This window comes from Athene cunicularia (assembly GCF_003259725.1).
Source record: "Athene cunicularia isolate RWA chromosome 3 unlocalized genomic scaffold, athCun1 chr3_part1, whole genome shotgun sequence".
NCBI lineage: Eukaryota > Metazoa > Chordata > Aves > Strigiformes > Strigidae > Athene > Athene cunicularia.
In genome coordinates this window covers 43,260,372-43,281,158 of record NW_020799097.1, presented here as the reverse complement: position 1 = coordinate 43,281,158, position 20,787 = coordinate 43,260,372, and the positions used below count along the sequence as shown (strand labels likewise).

At 37.8% G+C, this 20,787-nt stretch overlaps 1 protein-coding gene across 1 annotated transcript in view; it reads right to left on the bottom strand.

The window, feature by feature from the left end:
• Positions 1-672: 672 nt before the first annotated feature.
• The window catches only part of FUT9 (fucosyltransferase 9), a 111,868-nt gene continuing 91,753 nt past the window's right edge, over positions 673-20,787 (bottom strand). Inside the window, exon 2 of the mRNA XM_026845691.1 lies at positions 673-9,986. Within this exon, the coding sequence (XP_026701492.1) occupies positions 8,899-9,978 (1,080 nt within the window). The 5' untranslated portion in view covers positions 9,979-9,986 and the 3' untranslated portion in view covers positions 673-8,898. The remainder of the gene's footprint in view (positions 9,987-20,787) is intronic.

Genomic DNA, 20,787 nt, shown 5'->3' with positions numbered 1-20,787 from the left:
AATATTCTGTCTTGGATAAACTTTGCAATCACTGGGACCAAGTGCTCTATTCTACTTGGAATACTGCATTATTTATTACATTTATTTTGGTGGCAGCTATTTCAATTTTTTGCATATATATTTAAAAATAAAACTGACACCATTTTGTTAACCAATTGCTATTTTAGATACAGTTAAGCTTTGCAAATGTAAGTTATTCATACAGTAGATAGAACAATGAATTAGAAAGTGTCTAAATTACTATTCTGCTCTTCTGAGAACTTTTAAAGGTAATTTTTTTTGGTGCCGTTACACAGACCTAATAAAGCCCATTTACCAGTAGCAAATGTAAATTCAGAAAAATTTGAGCAAATGATTGCTCAGTGCTGCAAAATTAAATAGCTAAAAGCAAGGCAAAGTAACCTCAACTATAATACCATACTGATTCAGCCGTGCTGCTTGCTGTACACAACAAATTTATGCTACAGCCCATATGAATTCAGTCTGACCCTGAACACTTACAAGAATTTAATGTGTAACAGCTTAAAAAACCCTAAAATTCTGTTTGCGAGATCTAAGGCAGAAGTGATGGGAATGACAAGCGGCAACCTTTAGATCAGGCTCTTGATGAGAACTACCACAAGAAGAAAAGGAATGACATCACACCTACGAAATAATAATCAAAGACTATAGTACACTTAGAATGTTCTCTTTTTATTTTAAATATACCTATTACAATATTTTGTTAGGCTTATATAGAGCACTATTATTTACATAATTCAGTGTTTATCCTTTAGGGAGAATTCCAGTGGTCAATAAATAAGAGTCAGTGAGCTGCTTGTTAACCATCTTGGAATCAGAGTTCTGAAATATTGATTTCACATAAATGATGAAAGTCCTTGAAATGGTTACAGTTACCTGTAGTTTCATACAGTAGGTATCTTCTGACTGCAGTCAAATTGTGACGAAAACTCTGAACATAGCTATAAGTAACCAGAAGAAATTTTAACAACAACATCAAATTAAAAAAATACTGAAATTCATCAGTGGTTGAATCTCTACATTCTTCAGATGCATCTCAGGGTGATGATATTGTTCAAAGAGAACAAAGAAACAGTTGGGCAGGATCCCTGTTATAAAATGTCTAGATCATGGGGCAAAATATATAATCACTAATAAATAAAAAATACAGCTTTTTACAAGTCTCCTTTTAATGTGGCATCTTAAAATGTGCCTGCAGGTGAGAATAGTTTTCATTATTTTAATTAAAATTCAATTTTTCATGGTTACTATTTCTTACACACGAATTTATGCATTATATATATATGCTATATAAAACACATAAAAGATTAAGTTGTCAGTACAAGGAGTATCATTAGCTGAGAACATGAAGGAGGATTCATATCAGAACCCACTCGATGATATGAGTGTAAGCTCAAATACACAAGAAAAGGGACTTTGGTCCTGATCTTTCACTAAGAGAGTAAATGTGGTCCCATGTTTCCACATACAGAATGTACTGTCTTTACAGAGATCGTACCAGTCCTGTGTGTGTCAATCACACAATTTTCACATGACCCACCTCAGAAAGTGGGTTTGAATCAGGACAAGCAGCTTAAGGGTTTTTCTCCTAATTCTCATCAGTATTTTTCAGAGGTCAAGCCCGTGGCACATTATGTGAGTGGCTGAGTATCTATGACATTTAGCTATGCACCCAGTTTCATTTCCCCAACATACAGAAAGACAGAAGACAAATGCAGCTCATAACTACCAGGCATTTATCATAACAAATGTAGCATTATCATGGAATAGAAACTATCGTTTATTGACAGTGTGCCTGCTTGTTCAACAAAACATCTTCGATTTCAGTAGCATTACAGTTTGGCAAAGAAGAGTTTCTGAATTATCTTTGTTACATTTTTGAATCTCTGGCACGTTTAAGACATCCACCCACCTATTCAAATAATATTTTGAAGCAAAATTAATGTTTGATATAAAATAACAGTTGTGTTGTAAATGTGGAAAAATAGTCTACAAAAAATAAGTATAAAAGTGATCTCAGATTTATGAATATGTTTCATATAAACAAGTCCAGGTGACTAATCTGTGTGTTAGAAATGGCCCTTTGTAGGCTGTGTCACAACAGTACATCACATCTTTCACAGTTTACAATAACACAGATTCACAATGTGATGACACCTTATATAAGAAAAATAGTATTTTACAAACTATACATTTGGCATCTATTTTTAGATTTTTTTCTTTTTTCAGTTCCTTTTTTCTTTTTCCTTTTTTCTTTTCTTACAAAATAGTGCAAAATTACAGTGCGTCAATAGAAGATTTCGCAAATCCTAATAAAAAGTCATTATATTTAACTGTTTTGTTCATTCACTGGAAACAGTTTGGCACGTTAGGATTTTGTGGAAAAGCTTCTCAATTTCTTCTCTTCAGTATATCCATTGAATCTTTAAAACTCTAAATTGCACCAAGGGAGTTAACTTTCCAAACTTTTTAATCTCATCTCTTATAATGTGTATTACAAAACAAAACAGCAAAGGAAAATGTAAATTTTGCGGCTATTTTTTTTTTGCCAAACAGCATATATAAGACCGGCTTTTCTTATCATGTGATAAAGAAAAGGATTGATGGGAATATTTTTCATCTGGTAACTGCTAAAGTGTTTATTTATCGTTTCAAGGTTCTATGGGAAATTAATCCCAACTTTATATATATATATATATGTGTGTGTGTGTGTGTGTGTGTGTTGGTTTACCATATATCTTTCAAATTTTACTATCATACATGTCCCTGTATCTGGATCCAAACAGGCTGTATCAAGCCAGGGGGATAAAGTTTCATCAAAGCCTGTTTTCAACTAATTCATATAAAAAAAAAGAAACAATTGCTTTTGCTGCCAATTTGCAATGATTAAATGATTTTCCTACTAATTATTTACTTAGTAATGTTAGTGAAGAGCTCCCTCATGTATGAATGCTTCATTTGTACGGGCTGGCATCATACCTCAAAAAAATGTCAATACTCTTATTGCATGGAACAGCAGTCTTCTTCATAATCATAAACAGTCATGGTACAGTCTGTGGGAGTGAGAGTGTCCTAAACCACTCTATGAGCATGCTGGGAAATGCACAGATGTCAGATGAGTCTCGGGTCAGTTCTTTGCCTTCTTGGCTGAAAGCAGGAACAAAAAAACCTGACTGAGATCACCGAGCCATCTACTAGAGGCTGCCACACAGTGGTCTGTACCCACTCACTCATAATTCAGACTGTTAACCTGGAAGTGAAAAGGTCTCTGCCACATGGGCAAGTCTCTGAACTATTCACTATGCAGAGACTGTTGGTCTCAATTAATTGCATAGAAAATATGGTGACATAAAAGATTCTCAATTAATTACCTTTCCAATAGAGTAATGAAGTGGCTTTTTCCAATACGAAAACTGCAGGGTGATGTCTCTAGGCCTAATTATTTCTCATGAGTTTGCAGTTTTATCATCTGTATCATTCTGTGGCATTTGTGCCATGAATTAAAATTACTACTGCATGGTTTGTTTAATCTATTTCTTGACATTTCTGTACCTTCTATGAATGTATCTAACCAGTATGAATTATACACTGATTTTCTGAAGGTAGAATCAGCTATAGCAGTAGAGCTAGTTATTCAAATATTAGAAAGAAAACATCCGTGAATAAGAAGGTTGTTTTTTACCCAAGTCATTCCACTCTTGACTCAATCCTTTATTACTAGCATGTAAATCTCCCAAATCGCCTGCTGATTCTGGTGGAAGATTTGCCTGAACAAGGAGCAAAAGATGAAACTGAAATAACTATCTTGTATGAATCTTATTGATTGATTTTTAACATTTAAAAATTGCTTATATTAAAAACAAACAAACAAACCAGAACTGTTGGCCAATATTAATGCAGAAGTCCACCAACTGGTAGATAAACAGATACATCTGAACTGACTACTCAATAATGTTCTAGTTTTTTACCAAGGAAACACTGGAGTATTTGATTAACTTTCACCGTTAGCTTTAAATAGGTCAGGAGCCTCCTTGTCAGCCTGCACAGACACACCTCTTGTTCCCACTTTGCACGCACAGTTGATCACTCACAGAGTCCCATCTAGACAGAACCAAATATTTTTCTCCCAAATGAAAATCAGGTATGGCTGAGTCTGACCCCCTTTAGGGCACACTCAGCCCAGATTATTAAAAGGATGCATGCATGATCAGGTTTTATGTTTTCTTCCTAGAACAGTCCTTGAAATACTGTCTCAGCAAGCCTCAGCTCCTCTCACCTCACCAAATGCAAGTTCATTCACCCTGCACAGCACAGGCAGGCCATAAGGTGGAGTGCCATGCTGAGTGGATGGCATGAGATGATGGTGGCACATGTAGCATGCTGAAGCAGAAGAGTAGGGTCAAGGTATATTGGACAGATACTAAGCCAGAATTAGTCAGTGTGGAACAGGGAGTCTACTCACAGGATGGACACACGTGATGCAAAAGAGGCCACACAAATTGTCCTCTCTTGGCTATAGACTGTGCTCTCTGTGCAATTCCCAAAGGCAAGAAAAACATACTGTTTGGAGCCCCAATGCATTAAAGCATTTAAGATGCTCTTAAATTTAAATATATGCTTGAGTCTTGTGGTCATATACATGTGCTTAAGGTCTTTCTTGAATCAAGTTCAGAAAGTATTGTTGTATGAGGACATGAAGATTTACTTCAGAATAAAAAAAGGAAAGAAGAATAAGGGTTCTTGAAGTCAGATAAGAAATATGATTAGTTTACCAACAGACCACTCTTCTCCCAAATGTTATTTTTTGTCTAATAAAAGAGATATTACAAATCCAGCAGGAGTCCCATTCTTGAATTATCAGTTATTGGCTATTTAACTGAAGCTTGCTTGATTAGAGATGGAAGAAAATGACATATTATTGTTTTTATAAGCCCAGTTTGAAAAACAAACATGAGTAGGTAGAAAGAGTAAGTAGCTGTTTACTGTACACAGTAGCGTCAGCTTCCCCTATCTTCCTCAACCTGCATGAACTCTGCAAATCCCCACATTCATGTTCTCTCAGTTCAAATTTCATTTTACTTGATCTGTTTCTTAAGAGGCAAATAAGTTGCTAGATGTGTCTTGCACATTCTACAGGCCTCACTCAGACTGCTTGTTCATTGTGAGTACAGCCGTCTTGGATGACAAGAGGTATTCTGGTGACCAGGATTCACTGAGGAATGGCGGTGTCATACTGAGCAAGAGCTGCTGTGATCTCTGAGTGTCTGTGAAATGAAGGGAAAACTCTGCTTTAGAAGGATCTTCTGCCAGTTTTGTCTGATGCCTGTTCACATTCAGTGGAGTAGCAATGCATCTGGAGTTAGTATTTTATCTGTTTTGAGTCTTGTTTTCCACAATGAGAAAGGCTTTGATGTTGATAGCTCTGTGCACAACAGAGAGCCTGGAAAAACATCCAGAAGCAGCCATTGTAAAAGAAGGAATAATGATTACTCTCTGTCTTCAGTGACTGCCGAGTTAACTTGTGACAAGTGCATATGCAAGATTATTGCAGGCTGTCAAATAAAATAAACTGAAGGCCTGAAATAAAATTGTTGAGAAAATAGTAAGAAATGGTGTGATTTCTCATCTTTCATTTCTCTTTTCTTGTACAAGTATCTTCTTCTGCCAGTGGTACCAAGGCATAAATAATACCTTGCTCTTTGTTTTAACTAATTCCATGTAATTTACCCTTGCATAATTAATTGGTTTTGCCCATTCTCCTTCACAGTGGTTTACTATTTGAGTCTATTTACACTAGCTGTTCATGTAGGGTAGCTCACTGAAGGAGCACAGACGTCACAACGCCTAATGTTATATATAGGCTGGAATCAATCTTCTGTGAGTTAGGTGTGCAGGTCTGGGTAGACTGCCTTTATGCATGCTTGGAGTCGAGAGGTTTTAAATCCATTGATTGACATCATTTACCACCTAGGCTGGACATGCTTCATCTTCTGTCAACAAAGCTCTTTATATCCAGAACTGTTTAAGACTTGATACCTGTAGACCTCTTTAAAATCTTCATAAAATGGCTGGTTCACTTATGTTCCAGCCCACACTCTTCAAGAATGTCAGTGAGGCATTAGGGTCATGCGTCTTGTTTAGGGTTTGGTCATGTTTCTTGGTCATTTCAATCTAGATTTGATTTCTTTCTTGTTTTATTAATCTTTGAAACAATTTTAGTAATATACCCTGAACGCAAAGTATACAAGCCTTGTGTGAAGTTTCTGTGAAGAGAACAACTGTCTTTCCTCTTCCATCAAAAGATTTTCACATTTCTTAAAATTCAGCTCGAGATTAGCCCTGTCGACTGGATCCAGTACTCACAGAGGTAATGACATTACTTACAGGCTTAAAATTTAGCTTATATTTCAAAACTTTCCTGTGTATACACTGATTGATATCTGTAGTAACAGGTCATATATCTTATTATTGTGCTTACTTGCTATTAATGCAAGAATTTTTTGTCTGAATCTTGATGCCAAGACACCAGACTGATTTGACATACGCCTTGAAACACACAGCACAACTCCCACTGTCTGAAATGAGGAATGAGGTAAGGGACTGTGCACGTTCACCAAAGGGTGAATGTACTTCCACTGAGATTAATGCAAAGAACTTCCAAATTCCAGCAATCAAGGGCATCAACTTATCCAGTCAAAGCAGTGGCATATTGAGTCACTGAGAATTTCATAGCACCCCTGAAAACAAAAGGTATGATGTCCTATAGGACAGACTGTGGGTAATAGCCACTTGCTTTCAGAATGAGAAATACTACTCACATTACATCCATGCCAGCACTTTTTGTTTAGAAGACATGGTTTCATTATATTGTGTTAATTTACAAGGTAAGCTCATCTTGTTTCGTACTGGAATGCTGGTGAGTTTAGGAGTTCACAGTATATTGCAAACTAGCTTTTAAAGACAGCAATAAATAGTATAAATAAATATCTGGAGCAGAATACAGCTTTTGAAGCCATAGGGAGAGCACAAGTGTCTCTATAACCCTTCTGTGAAGTTTCCTGTTTTAGAAATTTAACTACATTACTGTTGAAGCCTTGTGTGTTTCTATTCCAGCCTAGGGTAAAAAAAAAAGTATCTGACAAATGACCTTATCTTTTGCTAAACCTTTATGATTGTTTTTATTTGTTTCCTTACTTCACCAATGTTGTTTTCTGCAAGTTAATCTTAAGTATTTGATCAACTGCTTTGCTTGATCAGGGTCTTATACATTACACAATCTGAAGTTTTTCCAGTTAACTTTTTTCAGTAGAAGGTGTGATTTGAACCTGAAAAACCAAGCTGATTGGCTTTCACTTGATAACAAAACTTATCCATACATTTATGCCATTAAACCAACCTTGTACATATGAATATATATAGCAATCAGATATTTAAGACTTAGCTGAAAGACAAAATAAAATTGAATGACACATGTTAAAAGAAGGTATTTTAAATAATCATAAAACCCATCACATTTTTGTATTTGCTATCAGAGCAAATTTAATACTTAAGAACCTATTTATATATTCAAATTTTTATAGCAACTGCTGCTCTTAAGAGTGCATTTTTTTATACCTTTTGTATAAAATATTTCCAAAACCCAAAATTAATTAGCTTAATGAATTGAATGGTTGAATATGTCAGCCTGATAACTTATTTACTGAATTTCAGCATATTTCTTTCAGAAAATAAACTGTTCGATCATTTTTTTTTCCACATTCATGAGTCATTACAGAAAGTTGTTCAGCCACAATTCAAGTTCAACAGATCTTTAGATAATTGGGGACATATTCATGATTATTCAAGAAATTATATGAGAGAAATTGCTAAAATTTCGTAACAAGGTATTTCTGAAAATCCGTTATTACCATCCAAATTCAGTGCTGATTTAATGAAATGCCTATGTTAAAATCTGTTTATCTCTGTATCAGTATAACGTACAGCCGTGGTTCCAGTAAACAATACTTGAGACACAATGACACTTAAGAATATGCTGCATTTAAATATACTCAAAAATTGGATGAATCTGTGCTTTGGTCACTGAGGTTGTTCATCTTCTCTGTATCAGAATTCTTTATTCTTCTGAGGGTAAGAGCAGACATATTCCTAAAGTAACTTAATGGATCTATTTGTTAAGAAACATCTTATTTTTAGAAACAAAGACTGACTACTATCGTAATACCTTTTAAAAACTATATATCTAAGTTCATCACCCTTAAGAAGGGGTGCAGCTGATCACACTGGAATAATCATAGGTATTGAAATTTACTGTGTTCTTAAAATGTAAGATGAACCATAAAAAAACTTTACTGTCTTTTGAAATATTACACACATTTCAGACTGGAACAGCAATTTATGTTCTTAAAGTTCTCTCTGGCATTTAAAAGTTGTGTCCTCATTTTCCAAATACGTTAAACAGCAAATGTAATGTTAAAAATAAAAATAAAAACCTGTTAAAATGACTCCATTAAGTGTCAGACTGGGACATATTTCACAGAAAATGTGGAAAATATTATTTAAAAATTATAGTAAACAATCAAATATTCTTCAGTGCACATAATTAGTATGTACATTATAATTTAAATCTGAGTATTGATGACTGCTGCTGATGGTCTTTTAAAATCTCTTACAAAATATAAATAGGATAGCCAGGAGAGGATAGCTGATAAACCATGACATTATGTTCTCTTTCCTTTCTTTTTTTTTTTTTTTTTCTTTTCCTTTCCTCTCCACTTGGACTGAAGTTTCTTCTGACTTCTTCAGAAAAGTGCATACACACACACACACACACACACGCGCGCGCGCACGCGCACACACACACACACACACACACACAGATTAATTCCAAAACCATTTTTCTAAATTTCCAATAGACTTGTATTCCTGGTGTCTTTTCACATGATCACAAGCAAGACATGCATGTGACTCCCAGAATCTAGGAAGATGCACCGAGAAATCCTTCTTCCAGTTGAAGTAACTAAGGTACATCTTGTTATTTTTGTCAAGCATCAGAAGATATTCTGCCAGCTCTCTGGGGGAGAGAAAATCTTCCACGTGTATGAAAGAGTCTGCTGGAATGTAATTCTCATAGTTTTCTCTGGAAGGGCCCAGTACTACTGGTACCGATCCGGCCAGAAGAGCATTGTAAAGTTTCTCGGTAATGTAATCTTTGTGGATAGAATTTTCAAAGGAAAGGTAGAATTTACAAGTGGAGATAGTTGGAATCAAGTTTTTATCATTGACGTAGTCTCCAAAGGCTTGTCCGTAGGTATGGATTTCAATGTATTTGCTAAGCTCATTGTAATACTTGACTCGAGCGTGTTCAGGGTTCCAGTTACTTACCACCCAACAGACCAAGTTTTCCTTACTTGGCACTTCAAATGTAAAGGAACTTGTACCGACCATCATGAAGCCATAAGGCACCTGAATATCTGAATCACGCCGATAAGTCAGGGTCAGGTTAAAAAGGTGTTCAATGCCACTCTTTTGTGGAGTATGAGTTGGAGACTCCAAGTTCATCCAAATCCACTTCTGGAATGGTGGCCTGGCTTGCTGAGGTAAATTAGTCAGATCCCAGCTAATGTCCCTGTGGTGAATGAGAACAGCATGGGATCTGTTATATAGTGAGCGGTCAATAGTCAGATGGCACCCATGAATATTGAACATCGTTTGGCAGGATGTTAGATCGAATGTCTGACCAAATGGCCAAACCCAGATCAAAACAGTAGTTTCATTAAGATTATCAGATTTGGAAGAAAAGAAGCTCTTCATTTTCAGAACCGAACTGGCTGATTCTATAGGACCAGAGATCCAGCTGTTTGTTGGTTTGATATAAATTAGTATAAACGCCATGAAACAACCAAGGACAATGAAGATAATAAAAAATGGCCGGAAAATTCCTTTAGATGTCGATGTCATAATTTGTTCTGAGAAAAAAGAGAGGAAGAGAAAGAGAGAAAATAACATCAGGTATTAAATTATGTATATATGTCCTGTTAAAGCAATCAAACATCAGACATCAAAATGGGTAGAACTTCAATAGCACTGAGCTGTAACCTCAGAAATTTCCTCTGAGTGGAGAAGGTATGGGTTCTTGCATGCTATTCATGACAAAGTGACAATATTTCTCCTCTTCACATTAAAAGCTAATTGGCATAAACCCAAGATTTTAATGCATCTCATACTTGAAAGAAATCAGTATTTATCTTGAGAAGTTTTTGCTTAGAACCTAGTCCAACAGTTTAAGAGACACACAAGACACAAAATTACCCTTTGATTCTGTCCTTGTGTCTGTGTAAGGGATAACATGCAGCAGATTTGGTCCATTTGTATCTGTGTGTATAGACATATGGAGGAAATAGGATTAGAAGAATGAAAAAAAAAAGAAGAGACTAGAACTTTAATTCTGTAATCAGTAAGACTGTTAGGAAACTAGTTCATGCCTGATGGCTACATGGGGATGAACATTCATGCCTTCTCCAGAGGACTTCTAAAACAGCTAGGGAAGGAAAGCAGCAATAGGGGTTCTCAGCTCCTCTGTTCCCGTATGCAGCCTCACATAGTTTCCACATAAAGAAAAATGAGTAAAAAGATGTCCTTAAATATTGGATTATGTTTTTATCACATAGCCCTGTGTTAAAAATTAGGGAAAGTAGAGATGTGCTGCATCTTTGTGAAGTATCACTTTTTCCATGGGGAAAAAGGAGTGAGGAGTTCATATACCCTCCTTTGTCCTCACTCTTCCTGAGAGAAGTGATAAATCTCTTTCCAGAACATCTTTTCCATATGGTTCTTGTGAAACCCAGCAAAGTTACCCATTGCTTATAGCTATCCTTTGCTCCTGTACATAGCCCTAGAACTCAGAGGTGTTCTAAAAATTAAAGCAGTTAACCATGCAAAAGAGCACTATGACGTACAAGGAAAAAGAAGTAGAAATTTGCTACCAAAAAGAAGTGCTCTGAATATACTGGCCTACTGTAGAAAAGTAATTCTGCAGTGCATTTCAATGACTATAAAAATTGTCTGGTTTCTTTTTCTGCATATTTTTAAATTCCTTGGATTTTTTTAATCTTAACTAGTTAGTTCCACATAATTTTTTATAAAAATCCCACCCCTAAATGCATACAATATATATAATATAAATATGAATAAATAAATAAAAAAAGTCACAGGAATCAGAAAGATAATTTCAGGCCTTTTAAGACAGTTTCATAGCTCATCTCCTCTAACCTGTGAAATAAGTAGTTAAAATCAGAATGAAGATATAGTAGAATGTGATTCAGAGGTCCATGAATACAACATAACTTTGCTGCTTTGTGAGTATAAAAACTGATGTGTGAGTGTAGCACTACAGTTACAATGAAAATGTTTTCACATTCATTGTTGATGAAAGGAAAAACGAGGGAACGTTATGCTTAGCTTTAACATTATATCCTGAGGAAAAAGGAATTTGCCACAATGTCTGCCCTGTTTTGGGAAGGCAGATGGTCTTAATTCTGGTTTTAGTTATTGTGGTGGGTTAAACTTGGCTGGCTGTCAGACACCCACCCAATCACCTCATTCATTCTCCCTCCTCAGCAGGACAGGGGGAGAAAATAAGAAGAAAATCTTGTGAGTTGAAGTAAGGACAGGGAGATCACTCACCAATTACTGTCACAGCCAAAACAGACTCACCTTGGGGAAAATTAATGTCTTTTATTGCCCATTAAAATAGATTTGAGCAGTAAGAAACAAAGACAAAAGTTAAAATAATACCTTCCCCACCACCACCTTCTTACCAGGCTCGACTTCATCTTTCATTTCCAATTGCTCTACCGCCTCCCTGCCTCTGAGCAGGGAGGTTTGCGGTCAGTGCACAACGATTCCTCCCAGCTGCTCCTTCCTCCTCCTCACACTTTTCTCCTGCTCCAACATGGGTCCTTCCCATGGGATACAGTCCCTTCAGGAAAAAAAGCTCTGCTTCAGCATGGGCTGGTCTGTCCATAGGCTGCAGTTCCATCAGGCCGTACCCCTCTGCTCTGGTGTGGGGTTTTCCTGGGCTGCAGTGTGGGTACCGCTCCACTGTGGTCCTCTGCGGGCTGCAGGGGAGTCTCTGCTCTAGTGCCTGGAACGCGTCCTCCCATCCCTCCTTCTCTGACCTTGATGCTCACAGGGTTTTTTGTCACATTTTTCCCCTCATTCCTAACTGTCTATCCCTTTCTTATATACGCTGTCCCAGGGGTGCTGCCATCTTGGCTGCTGGGCTCAGCCACGCCCTGCTGTGAGCCCATCAGACACAGCTGGAACTGTCTGTGCCCAGCACGGGGCAGCCCTGGCCTCTCCTCACAGAGGCTGCCCTGCAGCCCCCCCATTGCCAGCACCTCAGCACGAACACCCAAGGCAATTATATAAAATATAGTGGCATGGCGAGTCTGGCTCTTTTGTCTTGGCCCTTTTCTTTAGGACATAATTAAGCACCCTCTTCTCTGCTTTCAGCAAAATAATCCTGAAGGGAGTAAAGGGGAGGAACTGTGGTGTCCATGGTTTTTCCACTTATCCTCAGCAATTTAAGTTCATCTGAAAGAAATATGTGATTTTACAGCAACATCATGTTGGCTTTTTTTAGCCTATGTTGATTTTTGCTAGAAAATATATCTAGAGGGGAGGGGAGGTTATGACCCATGAAAGCAGAAGGCTGATTCCCTGCCTTACTACAGTGAGAGTCAGAATGGGGTCTCTGAGGAAGAAGGGATTTAGGTTGCACAGTTCTAGGAGATGAAGCTTAAGGGAAAAATGAGAGGCTGAGCCGATCTTCGTGTAACTGTTCTTCATTTCTGTGCTATTGAAACCAACACGCAGAATACGTATAGCTTTCCACTGAACAGATATCGTGAGCTGAGCTTGAACAATAGGTTAGGAAAGGTGTCTATTCACAGAAACTAATAATTTTCTAGGGATTGAAATAGATGAGAAATCAGAAAAGGACCTTAACATTGTGCCTTGTAACTTAGTCGCTGTCCAGTTAAAAGCCTTCTGACACAAGCCTCTCTGATAGGGATTATTTTACACTAAGCTCTTCTGCTAACTAACAAAAATCCCTGCACCATCACATGGCAATTCTTGTTACATAGGAAATGTCTAGATATTATGTATTCTGTTCTCTGCTTGAAAATCTAGCGTGTCCACGGTGTTGCATTTGTATAGGAAGCTTTTGAATTGTAGTGCCAGTGTAAGTATAAACACTTGTTGTTTGTGCTATGCAGAGCACCATCTCTCAACACTAAGCAGGTGAGTTTACCTATTTTATCCCTCCCAGATCTGTTTCCTCTCACTGCTTTGCTCCCCTGTGAATACATGTGTCCTGTCCTGATCTGGGATCACGGTTCTTAGATATTGCCTTTTGCCAAAACACTAGACCACAGTCAGGATAGTTCTTTTTCTTTTCCATCCTTTGGATTCAGAGAACTGACTATTCATTATGCAGACTTATACATCCATTAGATGTATAGGTGTCACTGGCATGCTTCACTCTGAAGCTACTTCTAATGGGATGGTGGAAAAGGGATGTAAAATCAAGACCCATTAAAACCTGGAATGATAGACTTTCAAGGAAACAGAAGACCTTAGCAGACTCCTAAAAATACCACTTATATATACCCTGAGAAGCTGGACAGGATTTTGTCATGGAATTCTATTTTTGTAATCCATTTTGTGTTAACTCCAGTAATAACTATTAAGATGTGCACTGGGAATAGCAGTAATTTTTCAGGATGAAGTGCTAACCTCAGATGCAATAACATCTGTGCTTTATAAAGCAGATTGAGGAACCTACGGAATGGACCAGAAAACTCTGCCTTCATGGCTTTTGGGACTGTATACAGGCAGCAGTACAGTGAAGTCATGTGGTAAGCAGCCACTGACAAATATTTTCTTGAGAAGTAGCTTGTCTGTACTGCTAAGAAGTATAGGTTGCCTTTTTTTTTTTGTTTGTCCACTAGAATTAATGAAATACTTCTTTCACAATATTCTCCAAAATGTGGAGTCATTTACATGTCTATTTATTTCATTCTAGTTTGTGACCAAGATCACCATCAATCTCCTGCTAAAATTCTCACTATAAAGGTGACGCTAAGGAGACATTTGTTACAAGACTTCTAGCCAAGTAACCTTAGCTCACCCTTCCTCTTTCATGGTTTTCCTTCTACCACAGAATCACAAATTTCTTTTTCACGGATCCCCTCCCCCATCAATCTGTGGCAGGCCAGACTCTGAAAAGAAAACTTTGTCAAAGAAATGTGTTTACTGAGACCTTTGCCAACTGGAAGAATTTGGTACCTTTGATAGTTTTGTTATAAAGTACATTTCAGAGTGTTGTGGCGTAGCAAGTATTTTCTAGGTGCCTTTTTTTCCAAGTTGAAAGTATAGTGTTTCATCAGTACAAGTCTATTTTTCTTGATACAAAACTTAGCAAGGCTTCTTTTTAAGTGCAAAACTTGGCATTCCATCAGCAAGCAACTCCATTTAGTAGCAATACAAACCACAAACAGGGAGATAGTAACAGGGTACCAGCAACATTAACCCCAAGTACACCAGGCAAGGCTTGCAAAAATATATCTATTTTGTGAATGCATTATGTTCACTAAGAAATAAAATAGAATTTTATGGTAATTGTGATATCATGGCTTCATTACAACAGTAACTTCTCAATCATTCCAGAAAGGATAGACATGTTTTTTGCTGCTTATGCAACACTGCAGGAGGGAGAAAACGTAACCTTTTGGTCAGTAATATCGACGGCTGTTTCTCGAGTATATTTTTGCACCAGGTTCCCTGGTATACCCTCAAGATTTTGCCAGTAGCCCAAAATATATTGCTACTTGCAAAGATGTAACTTTCATTACTAGTCTAGTACTCAGATTTTCCAAGGAAAAAGGCAGTATTTTAAGATTAAGCTGGAGCAAAGATTTTTTAAATCATGGACACTGAATAAGGAATAAAAAACCCACTTGTTACTTTTCTCATTTTAGAATTCTTATGTGTTCAGGGCTAACTGTTATCTTCATCATCACTTGGTCTCAGGATAACTTAAGAAGAAATACTTAACAACCTCAAGATAGTCTTTGAGGATCACTCTCTGGATCAGACCTGTCATTTCTAGCACAGAGGATTTACCAAGATTGAGGAGCAGAAGGACACGGAGGCATACAGAGGGTCAGAGGCAGGCCCATTTAGAAGCAGACAGCTAGCTAGGTAGATACTCCTTACTATTGAAAAGCCAGTCTAATGCAGTGGGAACTGATAGGAATCACAAGCAAACAGTTGTTATTGTTAGAAAGAAGGCTCATTTGAAATTGCTCTCTCTGTCCTCTGGCATGTTTGACCAGCCTTGGTCTTGGCATATCTGCCTTTATGCTAAGAGCTGTATTTTCTCAGACCATGCTTCCAATTAGCTGGAGTTTTTCACCTGCAGTATTAAAAGAAAACTGATTGATTGCCTTAGGGTAGCCTGCCTCTGACTTCTTATCTCCAAGTCACTGCTGTGTGGACGTGCCCCAAACTGGTTTTACTTTAGCTCTCTGAGACTGAAGAATGCTTCTTTTTACTGGGATTAACTCTCCCAGCTCCCAGTTATGCCTCTTCTGTTACAACTAGAATGGTTAATTTTTTCCCCCCCACTATCCAATCATGGGCTTGTTTCCATGCCTTTCCGTGCCTGCCCCACAGATTTCTGAAAGCATCCCGGTACAACAAGGCTTAACAGAGCTGCATACAGTCAAAGGCTGAAAGCTACGTGAGCTGCTAATCTCAGACTGCGTATTTTTATTCTTTTGTTTGCAACGTTCTTTTTCTTTCCCTCTCCACCTCCTTTGTTTTTGGATTATTTGTTCAATTCCTCAGATTCCAGTTTTGTGGTTTTGCACTTTGAGAACAGTACAGAATAGTTTTATTCAACAGTGGTAATTTTTATTTTTAGAAAAATGATCTAAGAGCACCCCGAGGACAAGTAGCCATTAAGATAGATTGTTAAGGGATGGTGCCGAACCTACCACTGGAGACTGTTAAGAACAGGTTAGACAAGCACCACTAAGCAATGAGAGATCAGATTCTGCCCCCAGGTCCTGGGACTGGGCTCACTTGATTCATTCCAGCCTTGTGCTCAGTGATAATATTAAACACAGATTCTTGTAAAATACACCTATAAAAACACAGTCTAAAACCGCAAAGAATTGCGAATAAATGAGTAAAAGCCCCCATCTTTAAACCTCTTTAAACTTGTTTAAATTTATTTATGAAATAGCTACACTTTACACAGTGAAAATATGAAGGAAACTGAAAAATTGTGTGGACAACAACATAGAAGTCCCTATTTTCAAAGGCTAAATGTAAAGCTTCTTGTCAATTGCTAGCTGTGATACTGCTGCTTTTTTGAGAATCTCTGAATCTTGTCCCCTCAGGCCTTGCTGAGGAAAACCCTATTCTCAGCTCCCTTCTCCCAATTGCTGTGCAACGCGCAGCATGCTGCTATGGCTCAGCAGCCCCAGCCTTCCCCTGTGATTGTCATCTATCCTCTCCTTCTCCCCACCGCAGTCACACACTGTCAGTCTCCAGCTGCTTAGGCAACAGCTCAGTGGTTCCTTTCTGCTAGGTATGGTACAGCAAAAAGCATAAGCCATGACAGAGAGTTTCTCAGAATAACAGAGGGAAATGGCTGCAACACTGCTGTCCATACTGGAGCCACACTGTCCACCCCCACTGCCACATATGAAAAAAAAAAAAAAAATCCTATCAGCAAGGAACTTTTCCAGAAATTCTGGTATTAGTGTCAGGACACCCCACTTCACACGGCAGCTGTGTTGCTTTCTAATTATGAGCTTGTCGGTTTGTCTCAAAGGGAACATCAGTAGTCTCCATTCCCTCCCTGGCACAACTGGAAAATACAAACATGCAAAGCTATCAGAAATCTCAGCAGCATTACTAGCCTTGGTAACATGCAGAGACATGACCTTTTTTACCTTAACTTCCACGTTGACTTGTCCACATCACAGCTAGTTTATGACCGATAACGTTCTGTGAAAGGGGTGGTAGCTTTCCATACTGTGCTAGCTAGAGAAAAGAGTTCTTCACCACTGTGGCTTAGTATCAAACTTTATCTGCCCTGCCAGGAAAGTACTTTTTATCTTCCTGAAGGTAAAACTCATCCTAGCTATGCAGCACAAGCCAGTCCACACTTCTTTCAAAAGCCCTGAAAAGGCTCAGCACCAAATGAAGCTTATCAAAGAAAAGCTGTTTCAGAAGCAAGTGGTCTCTTTCTCCCTTCTTTCCATGTGGTTTGGGGACAGCAAATTGCTGTTCTCTCTGATTCTGCCAGAACTGCAGAAAGAGCTCTTCAGTAGCTTTGTGGCTGGCTTGTAAAACTGCAGCCGACCAGCTGAAGTAGGAATAACATACCTGCACAAGCTATGTATTTGTGATGGCCACCAGCCCACCAGAAAGCCATAGTTAACTCACAGTAGCTCTGAAAATGGTGTGAGCTAAACCAAACAGTGATGGAGCATAAAGTGGCAGAAGAATCATAGGCTTTGCTGTCCACGTGTGCTAAACTCCACATCCCAGAATCACAGTTGCTTCTTGCTGATTTCCTAGTATATGATTCTCTAATACAATTGAAAAACACCTCCCCATGCAAAGCAGACAGAACCAGGAAAGAGAAGGATTCCTGCTTATAAATAGTGAACACTTACTGTAGGGAACATTACTTCTGTGGCAAAGCAAGACTTTTGGAGCTCTAAGCACCAGCTGTTTGTGTAGATATGATTAGAGGCTGCATGCAGTAGTTACACTGCTGAATCTTGCTGCATAGGCAAGCTCGAAAATTTTAATTGGAATTTAATGCTGCCTTTTTTGCAGATACAACTGCATAGATCTGGAGGATTCTGCCTGTGGCAGCATAACTCCTGAGACAGCTCTGTAGCCTAAAAAGAAAGCCTGAGAGGCCTCTAAAAAATACCATAAAATCCTCATAATCTGATCTCTACTTAACATTTCACTCCTCTGCCTGCCTAGCACCTTTTCCTCGAGAAACTCATTATACCTCTGGATGAGGGATCTGTACTGATGTGACTGTTTTTTTAGGATGCAGGTCAATGTTCTTGCTTTAATTTGCAAAGTCTTAAGTGCTAGGGATACTAGTTACCAGAGAGACAACAAATGCCCTAGAGAGAAAAGAAAGAAACTGAAGTTCTCAAATCAGTTGCCATCGGCTGAAAGGGAGAATAGCATTTACTGATATAGTCAGAAGGAAAGTGGAGAAGAGAGGTGGTGATTTATAGGCCTATTTTTTTAAAAAAATTTTTTTTTTTTTTTTTTTTTTTTTTTTTTTTAATTTCCCTCACAGGATGGAAGGATAGACATTTGTTTTAGTAATCCAGACAAGTCAGTTGCATTTATTGACTATTCTGAACAAACCAGTAACTAAGCATTGGTCAGCATGACTCATGATGTCCAAAAGTCCTTATCCACATTCTGCTGTCTAAATGACTTGAGCAGTGAGGAACACTGCCTAAGCTTTCATAAAAGAGCATCAGTGACTCAAAGCTTCAGGATAGAGTTTGTGTATAGAGGATACAAATCCTTCATATCATAAAATACTGAGTGCCAAAAATGATGGTTGCTTATTTTCCATCTGGGAAAAGTGCAGTTCAAGTAAGTGATGTAATGTAGAGCACTCGTGAGTGTAAGGACGTCAGCACTAAATTAATGGACAATTGGAAAAATGGAGCAATAGCACCATTCATTGTTCCATTGTGCACCAACAGCTCTGTTTTCAAGGTGACTTGTGTTGGTAGTGCCAAATATTTTTTAAAAAAGAGGCTGGTAGGTGTGAGTTAGAAGGTTTAAAATTATAAGGTTTATTTTTCTAAAATTAGAAGGTTTAAGATTATAAAACAAGACTCTTAAATGAAGTGCTTTGTCGTGCTGGAGCAAAGAAATTATTAAATCACTATAAACATTTGGAAACTGTAAACAAGAATAGAAGACTTTTAAAAGTCCAATCCAGTGGCTTTTTACTCATGCACAGAGAGAAAGAGCAAGATCCATAGAAGGTAAATTCAGAGTGATTCCTAATAATAATAAGTTTAAACATATGCACATGCACAAATGGAAACAAAAATGTAATCCCCAAAATTTAAAATATTAAATAACAAGACTGAAAGCTTATTCTCAAACCGCACACTCCTCCAAGAAAGCAAAATCGCAGTTGAGAGAAACCAGTGGTTAATTTCTTGGAGTATCTCTTTGTGTGCATAATAAAAAGAAGAGCAGAGAGCTGGAACTACTAGTATAACAAGCTGAGAAATACAAAGCTGAACAAAAAGTCACTGAAAAGACTCTTTCTTTAGAAAAGAAAAAACCCCAACCCTTCAGTCAAGAAATAGCAAATACATAAGAGGAATGGGTTGAAGGAACGAGTGAAAAAATCTTCCAGTAGTTACAAACACCTACATATTCTAAGGTGATGTTTTCTTGTTACTACTTACTGTCCAGGTTAATATATGCACTGATGCCTCTGAGAGTAACTCTCAAGGTTAGAAAACAGGAATGAAGAATATTCTGCACAGGCTGTTGACAGGACATTGTATAAAGCAGATCAGTAGTTAGTGCAGAGACCATACTTCATTTGAAAGGACTCAAGCTATTTGCTATTTCTTAGCTTACTGTGTTCCTTTTATGCTTGTTAAAGAGAGAAGTTAAATATTTGCAGTGTAACTTAAAGCAGTTCATTCTGATGTCCAATTACTGGATTTTACTGTCATACATTATTCTACTCTTAATAGAGAAAAAATTCCACAGTGAATTAATTAAATTTTTATCACTACAGTAACCATTTAATATAAAATTATTTACTATATCTTGGAAATGCTATTTGCCAGGCATTCTTTTTCCTGTCTTAAGGTTTGCATCCCATAGACTTTCTCTGGTATAACCCTACTGTACCTATTAAAATCAGGTATTTAAACAAGGGAAAGAAAGACTTTTCATTTGTTCCTACTACACGAGGAAGAGTATATAGTCATCTTGCTCAGAAAGTAGCTTTCTAATAAAGTCAGCAGAGATAGCTAGGAGGAAATACATGAGAAAGAGAAGGAGCAAGGGAAATAAATTGGAAGAGGATTTAAAAAAAGAGCTAAATATGAGGTCATCAGCACTCTATTTAATTCTGTATTCCTCTGCTTTAAAGACATTGGTGTAAAGAAAAATGATGGCAGGTAGCTGCCTTTGCAAACGGTCTGTGAATCCCTGCAATTAACACATCTTAGCAAATGTGGGTAGGACTAATTTGATGACAAGAAAGTTAAGAGGGACCTAAACCCCTGGTTGATTAGACTACCCCAAGTCCTAAGGAGCCCCAAACCAGAAACAAGCACTACTAGTAAGAATCAGGGGAAATGCTGGTATCTGGGTCCGAAACTGCAACCCTGAAAACGTCTGTTCATTTGTCTCTTAATGCTGGTCATGATTAAACTCTCCCTGGCCATTCGCCTTTCAGGCTCCTGTGCACTTGGCAGCCTGGTGCCAGCACCTTCCCAGGAGGGGCTCATTCTTCATCGGGGAGGGCCATTCTAAATCGATAAACTAGATATTCTCCCAGCCCTAAGGATGTAGATGTACCAACAGGAGCAGACTCCATCTTAAATGCAGTGGTAGCAGCTGGTTTTTATTTGTCTGATTTTCAAATAAACAGGCATA